Here is a 21,908-nt window from a genome sequence, read left to right as displayed (position 1 = left end):
CTATCTTTTATCACTTATTAAACTTGATTTTTTTTGTACAAGTTTAATTTATTATTTTTATGGATCGATGATGGGCCGTAGGAAAACTCAAAATTTAAAAGAGAAGAGATTCGATTCTGAGGTAAAAATGAAAACGATGTTAGACACTTGAGATGGGGATAAAGATAATCAACCCCGCCCATTCCAGTAATTTCCATCCCTAATAACCTTAAGGATATAGGAAACACATGATAGAAAGCCCTTAATAAAAAGTCTTTTGATGAATCCCATAAATGATAGGTACGTCATTGGCCACACAACTCTTCTTTATTTGCACATTCACCCGTCTCTGTCTCTGTCCGACTGTCTCTCCCACTTCTCTTTCATCAATCTCGTTTCACCTCGTTGAAATTGTATAAACATGGCACTTGGCACAATATAGAGATTCTCTTTCTCCTTCACAATTGGATTCTAATTTCAAAACATCCCTCTCTTCTTAATAGGTACGTTTTCTTTCTCTTTTTCATCCTCTTCTTCTTCTTCTTCTTCTTCTTCTTCTCCTTCTACTACTACTCTCTTGTTATTGTCACCATCAGCAGAATATCCCCCCTTGACTTTCTTCTCCTTCGTATCATGTCTGTTTTCATCTCTGGATTCAGCTTAGAATCAGGATCCTGCTACCTTTACTTTCAATTTCACCTGGAATTTGCTTCAAATCAAATGGGTTCTTTTTGTGTTTTGATGGGTTCTCATAATCTCATATTCTCTCTTAGTTAATGGTAGATTAACAGATTTAACCTTAGTTTTGTGTTTTTTAAGTGTTGAAATCGTTCATAATTTACGATGAAACGAACCATAGCTGGATTATGAATAGCTTTTCGTGAATTGAGCTAGGGCAGTTGGGAAATTTTCTCGAGAATCTAATGACGAAAATTCAAATTTGCAGGAATTCTGTCATTTTTCTGCGAATATAACTTCAATTTGAGGATGAATTCTGCGTATTACAAACAACATGAAGATGGAATTGCTTCAAATCCGGTGGGTTCGCTGTCATCTGGTTCGGGTCCATGGTGGAGTGGACTTGCGACTCAATCCACTTTTGAAGAATCTGTAGGCCGAATGAAGCTTTCATCAATGGAAAATTGTGGAGAACAACTCATGCCTATTGCCCCTAAACCATCGTCTCATAGCACAGATCAAGGAAATACGACTCATTTCAATACCTTTCCTGGTAATAAGAACAATCATTAACCATGTTAATCTTGAAACTTTCAAAGGTTCCAATGCTATGACATTGTTTTAGGACAATTGAAGTATAAATATTAAATAAGATCATACTCAATCCTGAAACTCCAAATTTTTGGCATAAAAGTAGTTGTAATCCGATCTTTTTGGGATTTTGTATTGAAATGAGACCAGAATTTTTGTGGGAAAACTTGATCAAGGTTTAAGTGATTCAGGTGATTGCAAGAATTCATCAAAAGGGCAAAAACCAGTGCAATTTGAGGCTGCTTTCTCACATGAGTATGGAGGTCAACTTGAGCTAGGATTTGGTCAACCAGCTGTGGTATGTACTCTATGAACATGTTTTCTTCTTTCTAAATGATTTTAGTGCTTAAAATTTCTTTACTTTTGATGATTTATTATAGATTTGTGGCAAGTATACTTATGGGGATCAATATTATGGCATGATATCTGGTTGTGGACCTCAAATCACGGTTTGTCCTCTCTTTGAACTAATTTATCTAATGATCTTTAATTTTGCTAATAATTCACAATTAGAGGAAATTAATCTTCTAAGGATCATAATCTTAGTTTTGTTGCAAACTAACCATTGTACTTGTTAAAAAAAAAACACTAAAATATGCAAGAATGAGCAAATCAGGCGATGCCCAATGGTTATTTTGCAACAAAAAGTAAACTTTACTTTAGTGTTCTTTTTCTTTCTGTATCTTATCAAGTACAATGATTAATTATAATGTAAGCACAACCATTTGTTTTTTTATGATTATTTTGTTTATTAATTTACAATTCAGGGTCGGATTATGCTGCCTTTGAATTTGAGCACCGATGATGGGCCTATATTCGTGAATGCAAAACAATATCATGGGATAATCAGACGCAGGCGATCCCGTGCTAAGGCTGAAATGGCGAAAAAGGCTCCGAAAGGTCGTAAGGTATGTTGATATACTGTGAAATGACCTTTTTGCCCTCATAAACTATCGGATTTTTGTTTTTTGAAATATATTTTTTCGTTTTTCTTGGTTCAGCCGTATCTACACCTGTCGCGCCATCTCCATGCGAAGCGCCGGCCAAGAGGCTGCGGGGGACGCTTCCTAAACACGAAAGAAATGGAGAAGGGTAATGTTGGAAATTTGGACTCGAAAACAACCGAGCATCCAATCGACTCTCAGCGATCCGAGGTTCTACAGTCTGATCACGAAATGAATGCCAGTAGGCCGCACATTTCGGGATCAGAGGTCACTAGCATGTTCTCCATGGGAGACCTCAATTTGTTTCCCTCCCTTTCAGACATGATGATGTCCGGGAACGATATGCATGGTTTTGCCATGCATAACAAATGGGTTGCAGCGGCTACCGGTGGTGGTAGCCGCTGCAACCTAACAGTCTGATGGCAGATGGGATCTTGATGTGTGGATTACATGGTCAGCACATCAGATCCCGTCCATCGATAGTCAAATGTGACGGAGGTTTCCGCTGTTTGGCTAGGCAAATCATCCTTGGCTTTTGTGTTAACGTTGTGTCTCTTTAACACCATTCCCCCTGCAAATATTGCAGCGTTTGGGAATAGTTAAGAGATGCTAAATGGCCTTAACACATTCAATGGACAAACACTTCTTTTAGATTTGTTTGTTTCACCTTACATTAATGGTGTGTTGCTTGAAATAAATTGTGCGTTTCGACTTCCATACATTTGGGAACTATGAACTATCACTTGCACGATATGTATCATATGTGCTTTTTGACTTTAAAAACATTTGGGATATGACATGTATCATATGATTGATAATTTTGGTTAATGCAATTCTTGTGAAATTCCCCTTTGCATACTATAGTCAACTAACTTGATTCTTGTTGGTATTTATAATATTTATAAATCTTAAAACGCCAATATTATGTAAAACAAATTAACGGTTTCAATTAACACTAATCATCGAAGCCATATATTACAGGGATATTAACAAAAATCTACCCTAATAAATAAGGATGATTTTGTCATATGTCATTTTCTTATTTATTTTGACACTTTTTCTAGATTTTTTGAATTATTTAATATCCACTTGTCATTTTTATAGAATTTTTCATTTTTAGTCAACTTCCACCTATTAAATACCATCTCATATTAATTAATTTTATTAATATATTAATTAATGTACATACTAACTTTCTATTTGTGAATTTCTCTTTCTATTAATATATTAATTAATGTATAATTATATTAATGTAGATAATATCTTCTATTTGTGAATTCATATTAATTAATTTTATTAGTATAAATTAATTAAGATTAAATTACATAAAGGGTCCTTGTGGTTATCAAAACTTGCATGAATGGTATTTTTTTTGCTCACACATTTTACTTTTGGGCCTTTTAATAAACTCGTGTAATACACGGGTCACACACCTAGTGACCATTATAAACAAAAGACTTAATAAAAATGACTAAGTTTTTGTGTGGGAAATGGACCTTTTTGTCTAGAATTAGTCATTCGTTACTAAATAAAATAACCCTGTCGAAAATACTCAAGACCAGAATTATCCATCCGATTTTTTGAAGTATCGGGCAAACCGGGTATCGGCTTAATTATTTTGGGTATTCGGGTAACCCGATTTTTTTCAGGTTGGGTATAGGATATGTTTGTTGGGTTTCGGTATACCCGAATTACCTGAATTATTTTATAAACTCCTTTTTTTTTCTTTCGTAGAGCTTATACTATGTAGCAGGTATTTGATCACGCTTAAACTAACTATCATTATTGTAAAACATGAATATCTTATATTATGACAGTATGACACCAACAATATTAAAAGAAATTGTTTATATGTCATCATGTTTCTTTCAAACTTAACTGTTTTTTAGATTATAGTTTTTGTTGCAATTAACAAACTCATTATCTTGACGAAACTTCATAACATGGCAAAACTTATGGCTACAATTATCTTGAACATTTTAAACTTTTAAACTAAGATCTTTAAGTATTTGTTTTTTAATATCTTATTAGATTAGATTAAGCTGTTAAATAGTTTACTTAATATCTCAAGTATTATTGACTAAAAAATCACAAGGTTCAAAGTTTAAGTAACTTTGTTTATGTCTCATTTGTTTATATAAAGAAGACTAATAGAACACGACATATTTACTTCATTAAATTTATTTTCAGGTGCCATTAAAAAAATTAAATATTTCGGGTAATACCCGAATTACCCAAACTCAACCCACTACCCTGATTACCAAACCCAAAATTACCCGAATTTAATTTGGGTCGGGTAACAGATATTTTTTTAATATGAAAAACTCGTGAATTACCCGAAACCCGAAAAAAGTACTCGATTAACACCCTTAAAATAATAACGAACAGAATATAAAGTGTATTTTTATTTCTCATTTGCATCAAGAATTAAAAAAAAATGAGCATTTTGAAATGTATAATATATAGTATCACCTATTTTTCAATCAAATGTCATATTTTAAACCCCTATCTATCTACTTCTCATTATATATATATATATATATATATATATATATATATATATATATATATATATATATATATATATATATAAATTTTGGATTTATATAAAGTCTAAATATTTAAGAATTTTGGATTTATAAAAAAATAAGAAAAATAATAAATTATTAAAATTGAATTTTCTTTTAAATTTAAATAAATAAACAAAATAAACTAATGAACTTTAATTTGTAAATTTTGAAATAAGAAGATAAGTCTATTAATGAAATTGAAATTAATTTATTATTATATTTATTGTAATTATTACATTAAAGTATTATGTGAAATTTATTAAAATAGAAACCCATAAAATGACATGCAGAAAAGAAACTAATTCAAAATAAACATAAAATAACATTGAACAAATTGAATGAGAATGTGACATGTGACAAAAAAAACTTCATTTATTAGCATAGAAAAAATGTTTGTCGAGATGGTATTTTTAACGAGGAAAAATACTTTAAAGTTTAAACTATACAAAAAGTTAGTTAAAATGATCAATTTCAAATAAATAGCTTATTTTCCTAAAACACAAAAACTTGGTTTTATTAAATTATTATTCAACCATAATAGTCATTTTTGTTAATAAAATCAGATTAAAAAACTAAAAATTAATTATCTAGAAATTAAAAAATATTAATAAATACATGCCAAACAATACTAGCCTTATCTTCTCTATTTCACTCCAAGCAACCTTGAAGAGCAATTATATCGTTCTTTCACATTATTCAAATACGAATCCAAAATGTCTGCTGCTTCTTCTTCATTAATCTCCATTGCCAGTTCTTCAAATGCAGCTTCTTCACTCTGCAACACCAAAGCTCTTCACTTACAAACTCCCACAATCTCAATCTCCAAAACCCGCTTCAAAACCCCAAAATTTTCTTTCAATCTCAAAACCCATTGCTTGAATTTCTACCCACTGCTTCGATCCTCCCTCCGACGCCCGAATTGTTCCCCATCCAATGAAGCAATTCAAGTCGACGAAAACCCAGAAACAGAAGTATCACTAATTGAAGAAGAATTAGAAATCGACGAAGATGACGATGATGATGAAGATGAAGATGAAGATGAAGATGATGAAGAAGAAGACGAAGAAGAAGAAGAAGAAGAAGAAGAAGAATCGCCGGAAGCTGGGAGGCTTTACATCGGAAACTTGCCATACGCGATTACTTCTGCAGAATTGTCCCAAATATTCGGAGAAGCTGGCGATGTAATATCCGTGGAGGTAATGTGTGTGACTGTTGGAATTTTTGTATAATTTTGGGGATTTCCGGTTTCTCGTAACCCTAATTTCCATTGGATCAGATTGTTTACGATAGGGTAACAGACAGGAGCAGGGGATTCGCATTTATTACAATGGCAAGTGTTCAAGAAGCTAAAGAAGCCATTAGAATGTTTAACGGATCTGTAAGCCTTCTCTTCCATTCTTACAAACAAGTTTGAATCCATTTTCATCTCCGGAAATTGGTTGAATTCAGAAACATGATTGCGAGTACTGATTTTGATAACACTTTTCAGCAAATCGGTGGACGAACAGTGAAGGTAAACTTCCCGGAGGTGCCAAGGGGAGGTGAACGGGAAGTGATGGGCCCAAAGATTAGAAGCAGTAACAGAGATTTTATCGAAAGCCCACACAAGATCTATGTAGGTAACCTTAGCTGGATCATAACTTCTGAGAAGCTCAAAGATACTTTTGATGAACAACCTGGTTTTTTGAGCGCAAAGGTGATCTACGAGAAACAATCAGGGAAATCTCGAGGTTTTGGGTTCGTCACTTTTAGCTCTCCTGAGGCTGCAGAGTCTGCACTTAACGCCATGAATGGACTGGTAAAAGCTTCAAAACTCCCGTTATTTGTGCATCTTTCTTCTTCTGTAATCTTTGTTTTCTTCATTTCTGGTCTTTTTGATGAATAGGAGGTTGAGGGTCGGCCTTTGCGACTGAACTTGGCAGAAGGAAAAGGAGACGTGTCTCGCTCAACAAGAGCAGGAAGAAGCTCTGAGATCAATGTCGATGGGAGTGAGATTCTTTCGAGTATTAGCTCCTAAATTTAGTCTGCAAAAATAAGTAGTTAGAAGCTTTTAAATAAATCTTCGTTTGAAGGAGAGGGGGAGAGTTGTGCAAGAAATCGGCATTCGTACGCATTTGGTAATGTATTCTATATATAGTATTTGAAGTAGTTATTTAGTTTATTAATATTTAACTAGTTGAGTTATTATTGGAGTTGAAGTTTTAGTGGTATTTTTGTAAAGTTTTTTACAAATTGTGAAAATTATTGGAGAGTTTTAACAAGGTTTTGATGATCGAAATTTTATCTATAAAATTTTTTCGTTTTATAGTATAGAATCGTGATTGTAAGATTGCATTGGGATCGGAATATCCTAGCAAAATCAAAATCTCCAAATTTGCTAACAAAGTATTGTTTGTGGGCACTCATTATAACGTGATGTTATTAACCCAACAACGGTAGAATCAACTTAAAATTCTTAAACAATAACCATAATTCTTATAGATACAAACCCTAACAATTAGGTGTCTCAAATGGACCGCCAAATTAGTGTTGTTTTGCAAAAATTTACTCCAATGGGTCACTATTCACACACCAAACTTCTTGCTTTATACTTTAAATATCATATAATTGAATTGTTAGTTAAATTTTATCATTATTATATTATAGTTTATTGTTATTTTCTTTTATAACTATTACAATTTATATTAAAATATATTTATAATGTAAATTTTTAGTGTCTGGTTGAAGTGAAAATTATATTTTAGTGTCAAAAACATTTAGTGGTTGATGGTTGGAGTTGATCTTAGAAAGAAAAACTTATTTTCTTTAGCAGGAAAAGAAACGATATTATTGTGACCATGTACATCTAAAGATGCAAAATCATAAAGGGGTTTACATGCACGCCACAATGATCTGGCTAATTTGAGATGAATGAAAAAAGTCGTGATGCTCCATGGGGCCTTTTGCAACATGCAATTCTCGACTTCAAGTTGAATGTACAAAATTTTAGGCTATGAATGAGATTTTTTAGTAGAAATGACGAATTTACTAAGAGTTTAGAAGACCAAAGACTTAATTACAAAAAATGACTAAAGACTTGAAATCGAATCAAAGTAATATCTTATGATTTTAATTCGGACCTTTAGATCATGGTAGAGATCTTGTTTCATAACCGGTCATAGTTTGATTGAGATATTTTGTATTTTTTGCCTTTATATTTTTAATATCTCATTTTACATCCTATCTACATTTACATATCACGTTTATATTTATTGTTTTGTTAAATTAATATATTTTAGTAAATATATAAAATAGAAAAAGTATATTTTATAAAAAAAAAACATTTATCAAACGATCAAGATGGCACGAGTGTCAAATACTAAGATAACATTATGCCAATATAATATTTTTATCTTTTCTACATAACTACATGCATCATTTTTTAAATTTTATATTATATAAATATATTAATAGACATGTAACTTAGGAATAAAGAAATTTAGATATTTTAGGTTTTGGCTACAATAATTTAGGGTTGTTGATAGTTTTAGTCATCGGCTAGGCTTAGACACATCCGTGTTTTAATCGGTCTGTTCATCCTTCTAAAACCATTCAAGAAACATCATCTCCTTCATTTGTTCTTCACAGTGAAACCGAAAATGCTCTCATCACCAACACCATCACCACTATATACGCTACAGCTCACTACCACCACCTGCAACCCCTGCTCTGCCTTCTCCGTTAACCATCATTGCACCTGATTTGCCTTCTCCGCTCATCTTCGAAGTGTGGCCTAAATCTTCCTTAACTACCGATGGCTATCTTACATCGTAAGTTCTGTTATCTTTATTTATATGAAAATTTGATGTTTGTTTGGGAAAGTTTTCGAAGCCATCCTGATAAAGTTTTTGGCATACTTTTAATTATTTTATTAGGGTTCATGTTCATGTGAATTTTTATTTGAGTTAAGATTAAAATTAAGAATGCTCTACAGAAATCAAAGATTTAAGTTAAAAAAATATAGAAAATTGTATTTTTCTTTTTGTTTAACGTGTATACACCCACTCTAAAGCACTACTTGTCCTATATCAGGGTTTGAGTCTCCCTCCTAAGGCTGGCGTTACGTTTTATGACTTCAATCATATTATCACGCTCGTGCCTATGTCGCCTTCAATGTTTTGTTTCAGTATATTTTTTTCTCACTTCCTCAATTTCCCATACGGTAACAACTAAGGAAGTAATGGGAGCAATTAGGCGTAATTTTACTCATTCAATCAACAATTTCTATTAATACATAGATTGATGTTTGTAATTTGAACCATTCGATTGCAATTTGTATTTTAAGTAATGTTATCGTGTAAAAATGCATTTTTTTAAAATTGGAGCTCGATAAGCTTAACCATTGAACCACTCTCTTTTAGAAATGTAACATTAGCTTTCTCCTTTCTCTCCATTCTTTGCTTTCCGCTTCTTCAGGTATGTTTGAATAAAACACTTGGTAAGTACATTGCTATTATGAGAAAATAATTGTTTCTACGTCGGTATTATGTGTAAAACAAATGTCAGTGCAAGTATGTTGTTGTTATCAATTACATATTGCTATTATCGGCATATAATATCTCTTGGTGCTTGCTATTATGGATAAAAAATGTAAATTTATTACTATTATAAAGTACATTATGTATATTGGTACAAAGAGTAAGTACATTGCTATTTTCGACAACTTTCCACTCAACTAATATGATTACATGTTCCCTTTTTGGGAAATATGAAGCAGTTATCGTATGTATGGGTGCTATTTCCTACAATGTGCCTCCCATAGCTCTCACAAGAAAGCTGCATTTAGCAAAATTGTTACTTTCTATATCTAATTCAATATCAGTAACAATAATACGAGCTTAATCTAACCCAATAATGAATCATCAACACAAACAAAATAATAATAATAATAATAATAATAAATATTGTCACGTGGTTCACCACGGGCTCACATCCTAGTTTTTTTCTTAAAAAAAATAGTCTTGAGTGCTTAAACAACAAATTTAATAATTTATTTAAAAAAAATTAAGATACGTGATGGTAAATGAGTTTCTATAACAAAAAAGACCTTAAATGAGTTGAATAAATAGTCTTGAGTGCTTGTAAGCCTTTCATACATTCATCTCTTTATTCTTAAATACCCGTTTTTAAGTATCGATATCTCATTCACATATACTTCATTTTGGACATATAATATATCGTTTCGAAGTTCTCACGGAGAACAACACAAACCCACTTAAAGTTAATTATATATACAACATATGCATACATTTATATATGTCCAAATTAATAAAATATAAATATTTATATTAAAATTTTCCAACAAAAAGTCTGTCAAATATAACATCACTCCCCAACCTTAGAATTTTGGAGGAAACACAACTTAATCAAAAGGATATATAACATGCATTTACCATTTCAGAAGAAACATTGTTAAAGATAAATCTTTACTAAATACATCTTCAACAAAGAAATATAATTATGCGAAAAAGGAAGTAATCGAGGTATTTTGGTAATTTGACATTTGGAATCAATAATCCGTTTTGTTAAGATGGTAACTATGCAAATTTGATTATTTGACTTTTTAAATACAATAGTTAAAATGATTTTTTTACATTATCAAAAAGTATAGATTGGCTCTATGTAAGCACCCTAAAGGCATGTTTAGCAATGAGTTTTTGGGAACTTATAATTTTTAAAAATGCCTCAAATTAAATAAAAAGTTTTGTTTGGAGTACGAGTTTAAATCTTTGGTTTAAAACAAATTCTTTTTTAATAAAAAATATACATTGTTTACTTTTTGAAAACTTTTAACCTTTATATTTTATGTAATTTTATACTTTTTCGAACATTTCAGTAAATAATAATAATAAAAAAAACTACAAATTATTTTTAGCTATTTTTAGCAAACATAACCTAAATGTCATAGTTTATGAAGTAAGGGTGCAGCTTGCATAGTTACTTTAAAAGCAAGGTCGTTTTTGGCAATTCTCCAGAAATTAATCTGTTGTGTCTTTCGATCTCTCCCTATTTCCAACAATGGCGATTCCGGTGACTTCAGTCCTACTCATCGTGATAACCCTCTCTACGAAGGCGTATTTGATCGAGTCCGGAAGCGAAAATAACAATGTATACTCTCCGTGTGTAGATGCCTCTGTAGAAAAGTCCGATGGTTTCACCTTCGGAATCGCTTTTGCGGCGAGGACTGCGTTTTTCTTCAACAATTCGGTCCAGTTATCACCTTGCGATAGGAGGCTCTCGCTATCGTCGGCGAACTCACAGCTCTCCGTCTTCCGCCCTAAGGTCGATGAGATCTCCCTCCTCACCGTCAATTCCAGTAGCTTTTCGCCGGTAATTTCTCCTCTATTACCAGTATTTGCGCTTCTGTTTTTCGTTTGTGTTGAAACGTTTGATCTGTATCCAGTGCATTCAGTTGATAAGATGATAGAGCAGACACGTGCAAAGTTCACATTCCCGTGTTTTCTTTGAAATGATGATATTAATGTGATAATCGAACATTTCCTCTTAGAAGGAAATGATAATATTAATCATGGTGGATTTAGAGGATAGAGAAGACATGTACAAAGCTCATATTTGCAATGTTTTCTCTAACACCCTAACCTGAATTGAACATTTCCTTTCAGAAGATAATTCGAATGATCATATTTTCACATGACAGGATTCTTATGGTGGATACATGGTGGCATATGCTGGTAGAAAATATGCAGCAAGATCAATCCCTGCTTTTGTTGCAAACAGTACATACACTGTCACCAGCTTCACACTCGTAAGCTTACAATCTTTTACCATCTTACCCTTTTCTAACCACTATATGTGTGATAATCGAAGGGTATTTTGGTCATAGGTGCTAGAATTCCAAAAGGGTAGGCTGCAAAACTTATACCGGAAAAGAGATGGGTGTTCTTCATGTTCAGGGAAAAGCAATTTTGTGTGTCTAAACAATGAGGATTGTGCAATTAGAACGAATTCATGTAAGAACAGAGGGGGAAATGTCGATTGTAGCCTTGGGATTCAACTTGCATTTTCTGGAACAGATAAACATGAATCTGTTTTTAACTCATGGTATGAAGTTAAAAACTTGAGACAATATTCGCTATTCGGGTTGTATAAAAATATCAAGGATTCTCTTACTAGTCAATACAACAGCTTCTTTTAAATAGTTTCTATGCTTTAACTTTTTATTTATTTTTTACTTTTTTTGTGGCAGAAAACTGTATTAATTTTGTGATTATTGGACACGTGAAGAGGTGATATTGATATTGTATGTTATATGAATATATCAATTGGAAAGATTATATGAAAAGCTGATTTGGTTGATAATTGACTTTCAATTTTTTCTTATTTGGACATCATATGATCATACTTTGAAAAGTCTATGTAAATGACATTTGCTATGATTTGGTAGATTCATTCATTGCTTTTGTGTTCCAAAAAAGCATCAAGTTCTTGAAAATCCAAAGCACGCACATAGATTCAAAAGGATCACATCCATTCAAGCTCGTTGCAAAGCATGAATAAGAGAAACTAATAAAATGAAGAAAAAAAAATCAATGACGGATAATTTAGTTAGGGTTGTTTAGTAACCTATAAATATAATCATTCACAACTCACCTCTCAATCACTCAACATTGAGGATGTTTGGTATGACCTCTAAATAAATCAAAAGCATTGGAACTGGCTCTGAACGACTAAGCAACTTTACATTCTCTTAACCATTAAGAAGTTGGAACCAATTCAACATTCAATGTGATATATCAACCCCTTAGCCGTTTGATATATCTTACATTCCAGTTCTTTTGATACATTTGCAAACCAACCATAAACAAATAATTCATTACATTATCTGGTAACCAAGATCATTATAGATTCAAATTCCAATAGATTCCAATTCATCTGAATGATTTCAATTTCTTTCAAAACATCTTGTGACTAAACATTTCCTAATAGAACCAACGGGAAAAAATTGGTATGGTACCATCAAAAGCTAACCATTAGGTTCGTATTGCTAATTTGAGCCATTAAGTGTAGGCGCTTTCCATATGTGGAATCTTCCGGTTCTTCCTATTTGACAGTATGACAAGATTGACTACTATGATGGTTTCAAAAGAAGGATTTCTTGCGGTATCGATACTCTCTTATGCAAGCTTTCTTGATGAAGGGTACCTCTTTATAAAAGAATTGTATTTTTCTTCATCAGCTCTTGCGCTCGTGTATCTTTGTTTTAACGTGTTTAATATCGAGTAAGGAGTTTTAGTGTAATATTGTAAACTTCTCATTTGATATAACCGGTAAGGAACAAATGTTGAATGAAATATATACAAGCTCATCAAGTACCAATGGATTCGTTTGTTAATCATGAAAATACGAAGATGTGAAATTTATTTCAAATAATATTGAAAACCAAATTTACATAAATACAATGAGGTAACCATATCCGTTTTCACCGATTTATGTTTATATATTTGTATTAAACAATCCTAAGTCAGTGTATGTTTAATTTTTGAATCGAAATAATAATAATAATAATAATAATAATAATAATAATAATAATAAAGGATTGTAAAGAATCTGAAAAAAGAATCATGCCAAATTAGTTTATATCAATGTCATTGCTTTTATTGGAGGTCTTTATAATCTTTCTATCTCCCTGTTATATTGAAAGAATATATTTATTTTATTTTTATCATTTGTCACACTATTGATTCTTCATTTCAAATTTTAAATATCCTATTTTAATTACATTAATTAATAACATTAGAATAAAAATTAAAATAAAACTAATACAGATCATGCATTTATTTAAATCAACGATTACAATGTTGTATAATTAAAAAAATATCTCTTAATTAATAATTTATTTAAAATGATTGACTAATAATTTTGAGTTTTTACTATAAAAATTTAATTAATTTTGTAACCTCGGGTTATAAATTAGTTATATGATAAACAAATGCATAATAAACAAAAACATAGAAAACTTAAAAGAAAATAACTAATAATAATCGACAATGATAGATAATGTTCATCTTTATCCTGTTTTATCTTATTTTGTTTTAAATCTTTGTTCTTATCAATCCCTTATTTAGAGGGTTCCCATGTATAATTTATCTGTCCATAATTGATGAAAAGATTCAGATTGATCCTCAACTTAATAAACAAAGCAAACTCACATAGGTTTGGACGACCATGTCTATATTTTAGTCGCTAAAGTTGATTACACTTTACTCAATTAATAAGTTTTGTTATAATCAACAACAAATGTGATCAAATACATATTTTTGTATTAAATACTAAATAGTAGGAATGTAAGTCCAATCCTCGAGTAGAAAAACAAACGATAGTATCATAGTAAACAAATAAGTCATGCTAGATCGACTACTAATAACAATTTGTACTTTTATGTTATTAGAGAAAAGTATGTGCCATAAGTGATATTCACTCAAACTATCGGGGCAATAAGAGTAAATTATCGATAAATAAGCCGCTAGAAACTTACCACACCAACCCACCGCTGGTATAAATACTCACCCTCGAAGAAATCACACGCTATTCACAAAAAAAATCACAAAATCTCATCCCAGATTGAAGAATCCAATGGCGGGAGTTCGAAGCAAGATGTTCATCGTGCTACTTTGCTCGATTTTTCTAGTTGCACCTTTCGCTGATGCCATAGATGTCAAATACTGCAGTAAGTTTGTTTCGTTTCGTTTTAAGTTCAGTATGATCAAGCATCTCGAGTTAGGGTTTGTAGAATTAAGATTAATTTGGAATAAAGTCAACGATTTCGACTTCTTGTGTATTTTTTGTTCTTCATATTGCGTTAGTAGCGTTCTAGATGGAGGTTTTGCACATTAACTTAACCTTTGGGGTTTCTTTGCTTGAATTCGTATGATCTTAGTATCTAAAATAGAAACTAATAATTGCTTCTATTTACCCTAATTTCTGATTTAGGATTTCTTCAAATGGTTAAAATTCCCTAAAGCCTATATCTTTTGTTTCAGTAACATACACAATTTATAAAGATCTTACCTTTTTCTTATCAATACATTTACAGAAAAGAGCAACAATTATGATGTGAAGGTGAGTGGAGTTGAGATCACCCCTTCCCCAATAACAAGAGGAGTAGACACCACCTTCGCCATTTCTGCATCTACAGGTAAAAAAATCTTGCTAATTGGTAATTACCAATTTATCATGTTCACCATATTTACAAATTACCAATATTGCCCTTTGGAATGCAGATACACCTATCTCTGGAGGGAACCTTGAGATATCAGTTTCATATTACTTCTTGAGTGTCTACAGTGAAACCAGTGACATCTGCACAAAAACATCTTGCCCTATTGATGCTGGTGACTTTGAAATTTCTCACACCCAATCACTTCCTTCAGTAACTCCACCTGTAAGTAAAATCGTTTATTTACTCAAAAAACAAGAAACAAACAATGTCTTTCTTTGAAACTAATAAAAGATATTCTTATTATTATTTGAAATTTTAGGGTTCATATACACTCACCATGAAGATGAAGGATGCTAACAATAAGGAGTTGACATGCATCACGTTTGATTTCAGCATTGGGTGGTATGCATCTGAGGCACAAGTGGCATCCATTTAAGTGTTTGGAAATCTGTTTTCTTGAAAGATTTACTAATAAACTGATACTGTAGTAGAACTTTTTTTTTTGTTCTGTACTATGTTAAGTAGTTTGTCTGTATAAACTGGTGTTTTATGGTTACTACGTGTGTATGGTAAGAATAATCTTTCGTCTAATGTTGAAGTCACACACACACACAGCATGAACAAAACCTATTTGAAGTACATTAACAATCCAAGTTTGTATAGTAGCTTTTAATCTGTTTGTTTTTTTGTCCTTTCTGTTGATGACATGATTATATCACCATAAAAAACAAAACTTGCACCATTATTGGTCATGGTTATATTTGCCTAAAGATTACTAGGATATAGTCAAACAAATACAATATCGTAAAGCTTGATAACATAGTAAATGATATACCAGAAGGTGGATTTCTCAAACACGCTCTACTCCCGATTGAGAGGAAGTCCTGGATGAAGAAGAAGACTAGAAGAATTTAAAAGAAAGAACCAAAATGAAGAAAAATTTTAAAAATATCTATTAGTTTTAATACAATCCAATATATATATATATATATATATATATATATATATATATATATATATATATATATATATATATATATATATATTATATATTTATTTATTTTGATGTTTAATAAAGATATATACCAAATTCTTTCATAAAAAATATTATATATAATCCAACTTTAAAAAAATATTATATATAATCTAATTTTAGAAAACATTAATTCGAGTTTTTGAAAGTTATTATATTTTCAATTTTTGTTATATTATTTTTTTACAGGGAAATAAATATATACATGGACTAAAAAATTGTTAATATATATATTTTTTAATCCATTTGGAGAGTGAGGTGTGTTGATATTGGAAATTTTGAAAAATGGCTATAAGACTATAAGCCTGATAACAAAGGGAATTTTGGGTTGGGCAATGAGGAATTGTTGGCCACCTCAGCTCGATTTTTCTGCACCTCGAATCCTATCGTGGCGACACAAATCTTGAAAGAGATGTTATTATACTCTAGTTAAAAGCATATACAAACACAAATACGGCCCAATACATGGGCCACTTGGGCTGGGCTTAGACAACAAATTTTAAAGGTCATCAAAATAGTCAATCTATATGTATAGTATATATAATAATGACCCAAAAATTTAGCCTATATATCGTGATCTGTTTACCGACGTGAGAAAAAGAGTTGGGGAAGAGGCGCCAAACAATCATCTCTCTCAAATGCTCATAGAGAAACCAAACGGGTGCTTAGAAACCTGTTGGGCGTTGCTGTCAATGGGAGAAATCAATGCCTACCTAGAATACGACTCCCATAAACACATTTTGCTTCCTCTACTTTTAGTAATACATCCAAGGCCATCGGGTATGTGAGCAATTTTGACGGGTAATAGCCTAGGTGGCATAGATGTTTACGCGTGAACACCGCCCCCTTAGGGTGTAAATGTGATGCGGATTGAGTGTAGTCACGGGTTGTCACAACTAATAAAAACAATTCATCTCAAACAGTAAAGAATGGAACTTATGAATTGTATAAAAAAATTACTTTTCAAATTTAAAACAAACACTTTCAATATAAATACCAACAATTTTATAACCATTTCACACCTCAAAACCACTCAAATCTCTTTATGTTTTCTCATCTCTTCTTGCAAGTATGGATTCAAATCAAAATACCCCACACACTCCAAACGCCCTAACAACCCAAAACACTCCAAATGATCAATATAAACATCTTAACTACATGCAAATGTTAACATCCTCAATCCAACAACCACCTCTATTTACTAACATTTCATATCATCCAACCTACTTCCAACAACAAAGACCACAACAATTCAATCAACCCTAATTCCAAGCTTTTCAACAATTTCAACCCCAAGCTTCGCAACCTCAACAATTCAACAATTTCAACCACAAACTTCTCAACCTCAACAATTTTAAACACAACCATCTCAAGTCTGATTATCTCAATCCCAACCTATAAACCTCGACAATAACGACGACGAACGAATCCAAGAATGTTTGTATTTGAAAACAATGTTATTTTCTGTTCGACAACGACCACCATCTCAAGTCTTGGATTCGTTGTTTTCAAATCGAAACGTTGCCACTCCTAAATCGAAACGTTGTTTTCTGTTCTTTTGTTTAAGATTCTGGTACTACGAGTATTTGTTTTTGATCTTGTAGATCATCTGGCTTGCTATCTGTGGTGGTGGTTTACTGAGTGTGGATCTACTCTTGATCGATCAATCTCTATACCAGAAATAACTCTCAAGAGGTCGGATTTCATCAGCGATAAACTCTTAGTAGAGAACGGATTTAGAGAGTCGATCTCTCGTCGCCTCTGCTATCTCTTTTGTGAGGGTTTCTTCTTCCTTTTTATCTCGTTTTTTATATTACCGTTCTGGGAGATCCTGGTTGTCTTGAGTACACCAATTACTTTTTTGTTGATATTGTTCAACTGTTTGGTTTTCCTTGACTCTGTGTTGATTGGCTTGGGTCCCGACAAACCGTGGTAACCATCTGGTCTTTAAGTCGACATAGTTGTCTGTTTTATTCTTTCTTGCTTGTTATTTTTTGTTTGATTGTTCATTATGACTGGGGAAATTCCTGGTGGTAGTGGTAAAGACCTTCCTGTTGATTTTGATGATCCTTTGTTCATACATCCTTCTTATAATGCTTTTACTTCTATTATAACTATAATGTTAACTGGAAATGAAAACTATAGGCTATGGTCTTAGGGCTCGTAACAAGTTAGGGTTTGTTGACGGAACTTTTCAACAAGATAAAGTTGAGGCTTTTAAGGCTTATAAATAGGAACAACAAATGCAATTTTCTATTCTTGGATTATTGGGCCGATATATGAGTCTATATGTTCTAGTCATGCCTATTCTAAAAAGGCTAAAGATATGTGGACCGCCTTGTTTGATACTTATAACAACTCTGATGGTTCAGTTATCTTGAATGTTCGTCAACAGATTAACTCTTTAAAACAAAATGGATATTCTCTGTCTGACTATTTCAATAAACTTGAGTCTCTTTGGAAAGAATTTGATGGGCTACCTAGTTTAATTGAATGTGTCTGTGAAGTTGAAACTAAACTAAGTGATCATTCTAAACTCATGAAGTTAATGTCGTTTCTTAGCGGTTTTGATGATACCTACAATCAAGTTAAAAGTCATATTCTATTAATGAGTCCTCTTCCCAATGTCAAATCTTCCTTTTCCATTTTGTCTAGAGAAGAATCTCTTCAGAAGAATGAGTCTTTATCTTCTGGTAATAATTCTAAAGTTTAGGTTTCTACCTTTAATAGCAAGGCTAATGATTTTAAAAGGAATCAAAATCAACGTAGGTCTAGAAATCAGGACTTACAGTGCAAACATTATGGTCTTAAAGGTCATTTAACTAAAAGATGTTATAAACTAATAGGTTATCCTAAAGATTTCAAACCTAGAAACAGTGGAAATAGTCAGAATAATCAGACCAAGCTTGTTTCTATTAATTCATCTACTATAGCTTCTAGTAGTTCTTCTTCTGTCTCATCAGATTCTGCTACTGGAAGTGATGTTCACTATTTTACCAATGAACAGTACAAGAAGGTTCTTCGTCTTATCACCGAAACCTCTACTACTGATGATGCTGTTGTTACTGCTAATATGACAGGTATTCCTTTGTTTCGATGTTCTAACATTGTTTTTTGTTCTATTACTCCTAAGGGTTGGATTGTTGATTCACGAGCTATTTAATATATGATTTCTTCTGAATCTCAGATCAATGATACTATGGATGTATCTAAACTCAACCTTCTTGTGAAACATCTAAATGGATCCTTTGCTAAGATTAATAAAATTGGAAATCTTAAGTTGTCATCTAATCTTACCTTATTTGATGTATTTGTTGTTCCTGATTTTAATGTTAACCTTCTATCTGTTCATAAGCTTTGTAAAGATAGTAATTGTGAAGTTGTTTTTTCTGAGCACAAATGTAAAAGTAAGATTCACTGTCAAAGGAGATGGTGGAGAATGGTAGAGAGTCTGGGGGTTTATATTACCTTGAATATTTACCCTCAGGTATTTCTTCTAATATACGTGATCCTAAATTTTGTGTTTCTAAAATTACATGGCATATTCATGTTGGTAATCTTGTTGATCAAGTTTTAGGTTCCTTAAAGGAGAAACTAAACTTAATTAACGAGTCTTTGCCTGCTTGCGATGTCTCTCATAAGGCTAAACAATCTAAAGATTCTTTTCATGTTAGTCAACATAATACTTTTTTTTTGTCTTGGTGACTTAATTCATTTAGACCTTTGGCCCTATAGATTTGTTACTTGTGAAGGCTTTATATATATATATATATATATATATATATATATATATATATATATATATATTACTACAGTGGATGATTACTCAAGGGCTACTTGGGTTTTTCTCATAAAATCTAAAGAAGAAGTTTATGAATGTTTTGTTTCTTTTTCAAAATTTTTGCTTAATCAGTTTGATTAAAAAAAATATTCGTTCACATAAAGGTAATGAGTTTGTTAATATTCGTATGAAGTCTTTTTGTGCTGATAGTGGTATATTACATCAAACTTCATGTGCTTATACTCCATAACAAAATGGAGTTTTGGAGAGAAAGCACAGGCACATTCTGAATGTTGCCAGGTCCTTTCTGTTTAATCTGGGATTCCATTAAATTTTGGGGATATGCTATTCTTACCTCTATTTTTTTTTGATAAATCGTATGCCTAACTCAGGTTTAAATGGAAAATCACCTTATGAACTTGTTTTTAAATGAATTTCGTCTTTTGATCATCTTAGAGTTTTTGGTTGCCTTTGTTTTGCTGTTAGACTTATGTTAGTGATAAATTCTATTAACGTCCTGATAAATGTGTTTTACTTGGATACTCTGATGATAAAAAGGCATACAAGCTTTTTAGTCTTGACACTAATTCATCTTTTAGGTCCATGGATGTAAAATTTTATGAATATGTCTTTCCTTGTAAATTGAGGTCAACATCTGTTGATTTGTCCCATAACAATGGTGGTCCTTGTGATTCTTTTTCCTATGATGATATTAATGTTAATGAATATAATAATAATTATATTAACTTGGATGATTTAAGAATTGAAACCCAGTGGGATAGTGCTGATGCAACCACCAACCTGGATGAGACTAGTACTAGTGATGTCAGCAACAAGAGTGGTGAGGCAACTGTGCCTCCCATTGATGGTTTAGTTCCAACTCTTTTTGTTTTTTTTTTTTTTTTAAATTCTGAGGAAAGTAGTCATTCTCTTAACTTGCGTTCACTTGAACAATTATTAGGTCATCTAGGTCTAGAAGAGAATCTCGCATGCCTACAAAAATTTCTAATTATATCATTGAGGGTAAATATAAATATGCTATAGAAAGATATGTTAACTATTCTTTTGTTGATAATAAAACTAAATGTTTTGTGTCTAATTTAAATAATACTATTGAACCTAAAATTTTAAAGAGGCTTCCTCTGATCCCAACTGAGTCAGAGCTATGAATGAAGAAATGGAAGTCCTTTATTGTAATCATACTTGGGATATATCTTCTCTTCCTAAAAACAGAAAACCTATTGGGTGTAAATGGGTTTATAGAATTAAATATAAGCCTAATGGGGAGGTTGAATGTTATAAAGCTAGGTTAGTTGCTAAAGGGTTTAACCAAAGAGAAAGAATTGATTTTGAAGAAACTTTTTCACCTGTTGCAAATTATTTTTACAGTTCGTATTGTTATCTCTTTATCTGTCCATAATTCATGGCCTATATATCAATTGGATATTGATAATGCTTTTTTATATGGGGATCTTTCTGAAGATTTTTATATGTCTCTTCCTCCTGGTTATCACACTAAAAATGATACTAGAGTATGTAAATTGGTTAGTCTTTATATGGTCGTAAACATGCTCCTAGAATTTGGAATGAAAAATTGTGCTCTGCCTTGTTTAAATTTGGCTTTAAGCAAAGTGTTAATGATTATTTCTTATTTACCAGGAATGTTGGAAATTCTGTTACTAGTTTACCTGTTTATGTTGATGATATCATATTAACTGGTAGTCATGAAACTAAGTTGAATCAGGTTAAAGAATTTTTAAAGACTCGGTTTCTTATTAAAGATCTTGGTGTTTTAAAATATTTTAAAGGAATTGAAGTTGTTAATACTGTTGATGGTCTTTGTTTAAATCAGAGAAAATATTTTTTTGGAACTTTTGCATGAATATGGTATACTAGGTTATAATCCTGTTAGTACTCCTCTTGAAACTAATTTAGTTGTTAATTATGGTGATATGGATAAAAGTGAGAATTTTGTTGTCAAATATTACTGATTTTCAAAAGATAATTGGAAAGTTGATTTATCTTACTATCACTAGATCTAACATCTCTTACGGTCTTCAAGTTCTTAGTCAAATTTTGCATAAACCAACAAAGACTCACTTAAAGATTGCTT

At 31.8% G+C, this 21,908-nt stretch overlaps 4 protein-coding genes across 5 annotated transcripts; all 4 read left to right on the top strand.

The window, feature by feature from the left end:
* The first annotated feature begins 292 nt into the window (after positions 1–292).
* LOC145058719 (nuclear transcription factor Y subunit A-10-like) lies at positions 293–3,048 on the top strand. Of its 2 annotated transcripts, none has more exons than XM_079006621.1 (6): positions 293–482; positions 926–1,210; positions 1,440–1,546; positions 1,629–1,697; positions 2,016–2,156; positions 2,250–3,048. In XM_079006621.1, exons 2-6 carry the CDS (start codon positions 967–969, stop codon positions 2,610–2,612), a joined length of 924 nt encoding a protein of 307 aa, XP_078862747.1. In that variant the 5' UTR covers positions 293–482; positions 926–966; the 3' UTR covers positions 2,613–3,048. The 2 variants fall into 2 exon arrangements, with proteins under 2 accessions (XP_078862747.1, XP_078862748.1); XM_079006622.1 differs by lacking the exon at positions 293–482 and adding an exon at positions 548–758.
* A 2,351-nt stretch (positions 3,049–5,399) lies between these two features.
* Positions 5,400–7,040, top strand: CP33 (chloroplast RNA-binding protein 33). The gene is made up of 4 exons (XM_079006345.1): positions 5,400–5,958; positions 6,039–6,140; positions 6,252–6,560; positions 6,648–7,040. Exons 1-4 carry the CDS (start codon positions 5,476–5,478, stop codon positions 6,777–6,779), a joined length of 1,026 nt encoding a protein of 341 aa, XP_078862471.1. The 5' UTR covers positions 5,400–5,475; the 3' UTR covers positions 6,780–7,040.
* A 3,684-nt stretch (positions 7,041–10,724) lies between these two features.
* Positions 10,725–12,100, top strand: LOC145058298 (uncharacterized). Its single transcript, XM_079006224.1, has 3 exons — positions 10,725–11,131; positions 11,460–11,567; positions 11,646–12,100. Exons 1-3 carry the CDS (start codon positions 10,820–10,822, stop codon positions 11,955–11,957), a joined length of 732 nt encoding a protein of 243 aa, XP_078862350.1. The 5' UTR covers positions 10,725–10,819; the 3' UTR covers positions 11,958–12,100.
* Positions 12,101–14,330: 2,230 nt separating this feature from the next.
* Positions 14,331–15,572, top strand: LOC145058814 (uncharacterized). The gene is made up of 4 exons (XM_079006702.1): positions 14,331–14,489; positions 14,856–14,957; positions 15,043–15,203; positions 15,301–15,572. Exons 1-4 carry the CDS (start codon positions 14,396–14,398, stop codon positions 15,415–15,417), a joined length of 474 nt encoding a protein of 157 aa, XP_078862828.1. The 5' UTR covers positions 14,331–14,395; the 3' UTR covers positions 15,418–15,572.
* Positions 15,573–21,908: the final 6,336 nt, after the last annotated feature.

Source organism: Lactuca serriola, chromosome 6, assembly GCF_051521515.1.
Source record: "Lactuca serriola cultivar US96UC23 chromosome 6, Lser_US96UC23_V15, whole genome shotgun sequence".
Taxonomy (NCBI): domain Eukaryota; kingdom Viridiplantae; phylum Streptophyta; class Magnoliopsida; order Asterales; family Asteraceae; genus Lactuca; species Lactuca serriola.
This window is presented reverse-complemented; position numbering and strand designations above follow the sequence as displayed.